The sequence below is a fragment of the Mytilus edulis genome, chromosome 9, assembly GCF_963676685.1.
Source record: "Mytilus edulis chromosome 9, xbMytEdul2.2, whole genome shotgun sequence".
Taxonomy (NCBI): domain Eukaryota; kingdom Metazoa; phylum Mollusca; class Bivalvia; order Mytilida; family Mytilidae; genus Mytilus; species Mytilus edulis.
Genome location: NC_092352.1, coordinates 79,624,231 through 79,631,415, shown reverse-complemented (window position 1 = coordinate 79,631,415; position 7,185 = coordinate 79,624,231). Strand labels below are relative to the sequence as shown.

The window sequence follows — 7,185 nt, the reverse complement described above, 5'->3', positions numbered from 1 at the left end:
AAAAAGTAGCTTTACATTACTATATGAAACATAAATAGTAACAGCCTATGGCGGGTCCTTCAAGACTTAAATGTATACAACATAAATAGTAACAGCCTATGGCGGGTCCTTCAAGACTTAAATGTATACAACATAAATAGTAACAGCCTATGGCGGGTCCTTCAAGACTTAAATGTATACAACATAAATAGTAACAGCCTATGGCGGGTCCTTCAAGACTTAAATGTATACAACATAAATAGTAACAGCCTATGGCGGGTCCTTCAAGACTTAAATGTATACAACAAAAATAGTAACAGCCTATGGAGGTCCTTCAAGACTTAAATGTATACAACAAAAATAGTAACAGCCTATGGCGGGTCCTTCAAGACTTAAATGTATACAACATAAATAGTAACAGCCTATGGCGGGTCCTTCAAGACTTAAATGTATACAACATAAATAGTAACAGCCTATGGCGGGTCCTTCAAGACTTAAATGTATACAACATAAATAGTAACAGCCTATGGCGGGTCCTTCAAGACTTAAATGTATACAACATAAATAGTAACAGCCTATGGCGGGTCCTTCAAGACTTAAATGTATACAACATAAATAGTAACAGCCTATGGCGGGTCCTTCAAGACTTAAATGTATACAACATAAATAGTAACAGCCTATGGCGGGTCCTTCAAGACTTAAATGTATACAACATAAATAGTAACAGCCTATGGCGGGTCCTTCAAGACTTAAATGTATACAACATAAATAGTAACAGCCTATGGCGGGTCCTTCAAGACTTAAATGTATACAACATAAATAGTAACAGCCTATGGCGGGTCCTTCAAGACTTAAATGTATACAACATAAATACAAAATAATAACATTAAAATGTACTTAAAATAGGAGAGATTTTACAATTTTGTTATTTTATTTTCTGTTTGTTAACTTCATGGACAGAGGACTTAATTACCATATAAACATGAAACATTTGTAGATGTGGTATGATAGCCAATAAAACAAATATCCACCCAAAGTTCAAATGAAGTGGATATAAGTATAAGCAGAAGCGGGTGTAGGGGGACCAGGGTGCCCGGGCTCCCTTCCCCCTTTTTCAGAAAATTTTGGTTGGTTATATAGGGAATCACTGAAGCGTGACGGAATCCCCCCTTAGGCAGTCAGTGGGCCCCCTCTTATGAAAATTTCTAGATCCGCCACTGATAAGTATGAGGCAACCGTAAGCCTTCAACAATGAGATAACCCATCCGGTATAGTCGGTCTTAAATACCCCAACATGAATGATATAAAACTGTTTTCATTGATTACAATTTTGAAAACAGGAATGTTTTATCAGGCAAACTATAAAGACAAATTTTGGAAGGAATTTTTACATTTTGCACATATTTTAGTTATCTCGTTTGAATTGTTTCACCATTGTCGTTTCTTTTTTTGTAAGCTTACTATAAGGTATTGGTTTTGGCTCATTGTTAAAGGCCATACGGTGACCTATATAAATTGTTAACGTATATATGTCATCGATCTGGTTTACACATAATCTTCTTTGACATTTTTATTAAACTGACCGTTTCCAAACGGATAATTTTGGGTTTTCGGCTATATTCAAGCTATGTTTTGTGGCGTTCTGTGAAGATAAAAAAAAACATTTACAAAGTTATATGAAAATTGAAAATTTGCACAAAGGAGATTGATTGGGTTTTTTTTTGGTGTTTAACGTCACATTCAAAACGGAACCATGGCTTACACCAAACAGCAAGCTCTACATAAATATTAATGTGAAAGATTAATTTATTTATTCTATATATAAATTAGCGTATTGTTATCAGATTAGTGAATAGTTTGCGTCTTTATTGTGTACAAGGCCAACTCTTTTGGCTGGGATCGATGGTAATTGAGACTGTTTGGTGTGTTGATGTGGAATCCTTAGGTCCTCAGTATCAGACAGGCTTTCATCGGAGCAGGATCTGCATGGAAAATCTCTTGGTGTCAGTTCTTTCTTGTCAACATTTTTGACTCGACTGAGGCGCAAGTTTTTCTTCAAAGCTGACCATTTCTGTGATTCAAAATTCTTTTTCCCTGTAAAAAAAAGGACTAAAATTGAGAATGGAAATGGAGAATATGTCAAAGAGACAACAACCCGACCAAAGAACAGTCGAAGGCCATCAATGGGTCTTCAACGCAGCGAGAAAATCCCTCACCCGGAGGTGGTCAACTGTGAATTTAGACATCGATAAGCATTTTGAATAAAGGGAGAATACTGATGTTGTTATACGTTAGGTAATGAGGCAGCAACTGATCGAATAAAATAATCAAAAAGATCGGGTGCAATATACAATACAGTCTTATTGCGGACGTACCCTTTTCTGCATGCATTGATTTGAGTTACAATTTGTGACTAAAATCAGCAAAGACCCTGGCATGTCGTGTGGTAATCAGAAAACGGGAGATATGAGAGATCGTTTTTTAATTAGATTGGCAACTGAACGAATAAAATAATCAAAAAGATCGGGTGCAATATACAATACAGTCTTCAACAATAGACAGCCTATATATGATGAGATTTAAATGGTCCCCATGTAGATATATATAAAGTTGTGATTAAATAAAACAAAAGCTATCAATGGTTTAATGCAATCAACTCTATGCAAATCCTCCAACTTAAAAAAAATAAAATATCATGATATATAACAAGCGTGAACTGAGTGACCAAAGGTTCTAGACTTGTGGCCGTGTTTAATTTATCATTTTGGTTTGTGTAGTAATGCATTAGCATAGGCATGTATATTGTTTTTGTTTCAGTTAACTTCAATTTTCTTGGAACTCAAGGGTCCCATACATGTGTATCGAACAACAATAGTCACAAAGATTGCTACGGAAGTTTCGGAAACATTGTCTATCGAACTGTAAACCAGGTGGGGGTCTACACGATTTACTTTTACCAAGTTAAGGAGGCTCGAGGGTACAAAAACTTTGGAACATTTTTGTTCATTACAAATTTTATTTATAACACTATTAGTTGTTACTTTATAATACCGTATGGTACAAAAATCAAGCAATCTCGCCTGTTCATTCACTTACCATAAAAGATGGTGTAGGTGTGATTAACAGAATAGAGAATAATAGGCAAAAAGATATAGAGAATAGATGATAATATATATGGGTCATTTTCAAAAAATGTCGAATTTTGAAATTGAAAAAAATATTAAAAGTTACTTGTTCAAACAACCCTCTACATAAGCAAATCAAAACAAACAGTACTTTAAGAACAACATATTAAAAGATGCAATCTTAATGATGTCATACAAAAATATGTTGAAACATTTTTTGATCGGTGGTACATTATTTTGTCTATCCTGTTACCATTTTTAAAAGAAATTTTGGGTTATTAAGAAAAGGTTTAGATAAAATGTTAAGCTTGTTTTACGTAGACAATTAGATGGTTTTCAAGAGAATAAACTTCTATATATATTCATTCTGTAATATAATAGATTATTTGCCAATTTAAAAGGTTGTACTGAAAAATACCTCTAAAAATTGGTTTTCAAAGGTTGTAAAAATTACCACCAGTAATGCAAGTCTAAGATAGCAATTTATATTGTTCGGCATTTTTTCACCCTTTCAAATAAGCCCAACATCAAGTAAATCCCTCATAAGTTAGTTTACTTTTCTCTATATTTCATTGGTAACAGGAACGTACGTTTCTGATATATTACTATATAAAAGTCTATCCTGTTACCTTTTTGTCTATCCTGTTACCGATATCAGTATTGCACCTGCGAATGCTTAATTGGGAAGATTAATACGTTATAACCTTAAGATGCCTTCAAACAACGAAATATTTCATTCGTTTTGCACCTATATGTTAAGATAAAAAAATTAACGACGTTTTTGTCTACAATTGTCTATCCTGTTACTGTAACCATAGCAACCATAGTAACAGGATAGACATAACAGGATAGACAAATTTCTTCGTTTTTGATTGCTGTTGTGAAATAACTACTCCCTTTGGTGAAGTGATTACGTTTTTCTATTGTGAATTTGGTTTCCAACACGTTATTGCACTTTTTACAAGTATACTGTTGGTGTATTTAATCAAAATTGGTGGTAACAGCATAGACATGAAAAAAAGTACGCTATATTTTTCTCACTAAATTTCTTGAAATTTCTTTTCTCTACACTGTCGTTCAAGAAACGAGGCGTTTTAAATGTAAAGATTACTTTGCACTTTTGAGATCAACACTGACTGATTCAATATTCATAGGGAGAATACTTTCACGGCTGATTTAAGTAGCGGTAACAGGAAAGACATGAACCTCCTGTACGCAGATTCAATTTAGTTTGTAGATAATATGTTACATACAATGATATAGAAGCTACGATTTTTCGTTAGAGTAATATTAAACGTTCTTAAAAAGTCCCTTTTGCAGATATCAAGGCGATCAGAAAATCGCAAAAAAATCATTTGAAATGTGTTTTTCTGACACTGTACGCAGACAAATACCCCCAAAATGGGTCTTAAATGCAGTTTAATCTTATCAAAATAGATGTAAGGTGTGTTTATTATTAATGTTCTGAATCACAAATCCGACAAGCTTTCATTTAAACCATTACAACTGAAATTTCCATTAGAAATAAAAAAGTTAGCATGGGTGTACTGAAAATTCGACATTTTTTGAAAACGACCCATATAATGTATTTAGACCCAAAAAAAAGAGAATAATGGGATGCTAAAATATAAAGAATAATTGCAAGATTTAAAGAATTGGATAAAAATTTACTGGTTACAGAGAAGAACAATTTCCAGAATACAGTTATGAAGACTTAGTAATTACAGAGTAGCCTTGATTCTCAAAGATAAACAATAAACAGCGAAAAATTCAAGAATACAAAAATGAGGGACCCCATCCATACCTCTCATAAACATTTGTTAGTAAGTATGATCACTGATTCGCATGTCAGATTTTACACACATATATAGGTTTCTACAACATAAATTTGTCGGATAGGTCGAATCTTTGATATTATATTTTTTCCTAGTGATAGAAAAAACCCACTTTTGAATGAAGTGTGTAATGCCGATTGAAATTAAATCTTATTAAGAGGTTTTTTAAAATATTTTGGGATCGCTGTTTCTTAACCTTTTTTCTACTTTGAGCGACAGTATGTGTTAGCAGTTTCGCTCGTATCATGGCTTGCCTTTTTATTGACCCTATACTTTCTAAATCATGTGTCTATTTTTGCCTCCTTTAATGAATTGACAATATGGCAGATTTTTTTTATTGTGTTTTAATTAACATATGAGATTAACACGTAATAAAACTGTAATTGTATTATGTGTCATTTACCAGTCATGTATTTTTCGTTGCTATATAGATATAGGAAGATGTGGTATGAGTGCCAATGAGACAACTCTCCATCCGTCTTTATATATAATGTTATTCAGAAAAGTCGTTTTTTTTTGTGATGAATGATGAGTATGTAATACACAGATAGATGCATTCTCGGTTTTATCAGTACATTTGAAAATTGACCTAACAGTATGTTATGAACTAATTATACCGATAAATAAACTTGCCTTTCTTAGATCCCTTTGACACATTACTGATCTCTGTGATCAACGATGACATGGTAGGATCTTTTGTAATCTTCTGAAGAGGAGTTATCGGCAAAGGCTTTGCTGGCAGACGATATGAATTCGACATTTGGTCCGATACTAGTCCATACAATGTGGGCATATCTTCTATAATATTTGTAGTTAATTCCTTTTCGGTTAAAGGACAAGAAAATGTGTCGAATTCGTCTTCAGATGCATTAACGATCGTGCTTGACGTTGGGCTTATTGCCAGAATTGATGATGGAATGTGTCCAGTCTTCGGGTAATTTCCCATGAAGGATTTTAGTTGAAAATCAAAACCACCATTGTCACAGGATGAAGAATCTGACGGGAACGAGTCCAAAGAAGAATCATCATCTGATTCTGAAGAGTACTGAATCTTTACTCGACTACGACTCGCACGATTTTCCCTATACCTTATTTTATTTTTCGTTTCAGGTTCCAATATCGCAGGAAATTTGGGATTTTTATATACAGCCTTCCCTCTGTCGCTCAAACTATGAACAGCCCATTTTTCAGCACTTTCAAAATCCTTCGGGTATTTCATATTGACCCCGACCTTTGCTCTACCATTTTGTTTTAAAATACTCGCACATACGTCATATCCCAAACGAACTGCATGCATGAGAGGCGAATATCCCATATAGTCCGGAACGTCTACACTCATGTCATATTTTGTTAGGGCTATAACCATTAATCTAACAGTTGCAGCGTTACCCGACGACACTGCATGGTAAAGTGGGGTATTCCCATTGACATCGGTATAATTCAAATCTAGGTCAAGATCTGCGTTTTCCAAAAGGAGGTTCACATCTTTATCTCGACCGTAAATACAAGCCCAGGAAAGTGCATTTCGTCCTACAATATCTGATTTACTCACGGCGGTCCCTTTTCGCAGTAACATTTTCAAAATTTGTAATCTACATCCTTCATTTTCTACAAAAATTGTTCTTATTAATGACGTTTGTCCACAGTCATCGGACTCGTCTGCTGAACATCCAGAATCTAGTAGCAGACGAACTTGTCTAGGTCGTCCGGCAGATATTGCTTTTAGCAATGCCAGGCCAGCCATTTTAAAACGAAAATCTGCAGTTAAAAAGTTTTACGTTTACACCACACAACAAATAGACATCGTATTAAATTCAACTTTCTCAAAATGAAATGAATTTTATTAATTAAAAAAAGTTTTTTTCTGTGTTTCACAAGTCTTGGTTTATAAGAGGGAGGAATGACAAACAAAAAATTAAATGCCAAAAAAATCGAAATGACATTTAATTACACATGACAGCTGTTAAAAACTGTCAAAAACTTTAATTAACTCGACTAAGTTATTATATTTTAGCTGTAAACTGTTATCATAACGGTGCAGCAAACAAAACAATTATATATGCTGTACTCTACCATGTTATTTTTTTGTTAAAATAAAAAAGTATGAGTCAAACAAACATTTTCCCTTTTCCAACAACCGTAAAAAAAAGATCTGTATTAAGTCAGATATATAATGAATTCATTTGTCGTCCCTTCTCTCTCTTACCCAAATATTAGGGGCAACACATAATCAGTTACAAATAATG

At 33.9% G+C, this 7,185-nt stretch overlaps 1 protein-coding gene across 1 annotated transcript; it reads right to left on the bottom strand.

Annotated features, from left to right (window-relative positions):
• Positions 1–1,775: 1,775 nt before the first annotated feature.
• Positions 1,776–6,695, bottom strand: LOC139490453 (POTE ankyrin domain family member A-like). Its single transcript, XM_071277238.1, has 2 exons — positions 5,573–6,695; positions 1,776–2,073 (listed from the first exon to the last, which is right to left on the bottom strand). Exons 1-2 carry the CDS (start codon positions 6,681–6,683, stop codon positions 1,820–1,822), a joined length of 1,365 nt encoding a protein of 454 aa, XP_071133339.1. The 5' UTR covers positions 6,684–6,695; the 3' UTR covers positions 1,776–1,819.
• Between the last annotated feature and the right edge of the window lie 490 nt (positions 6,696–7,185).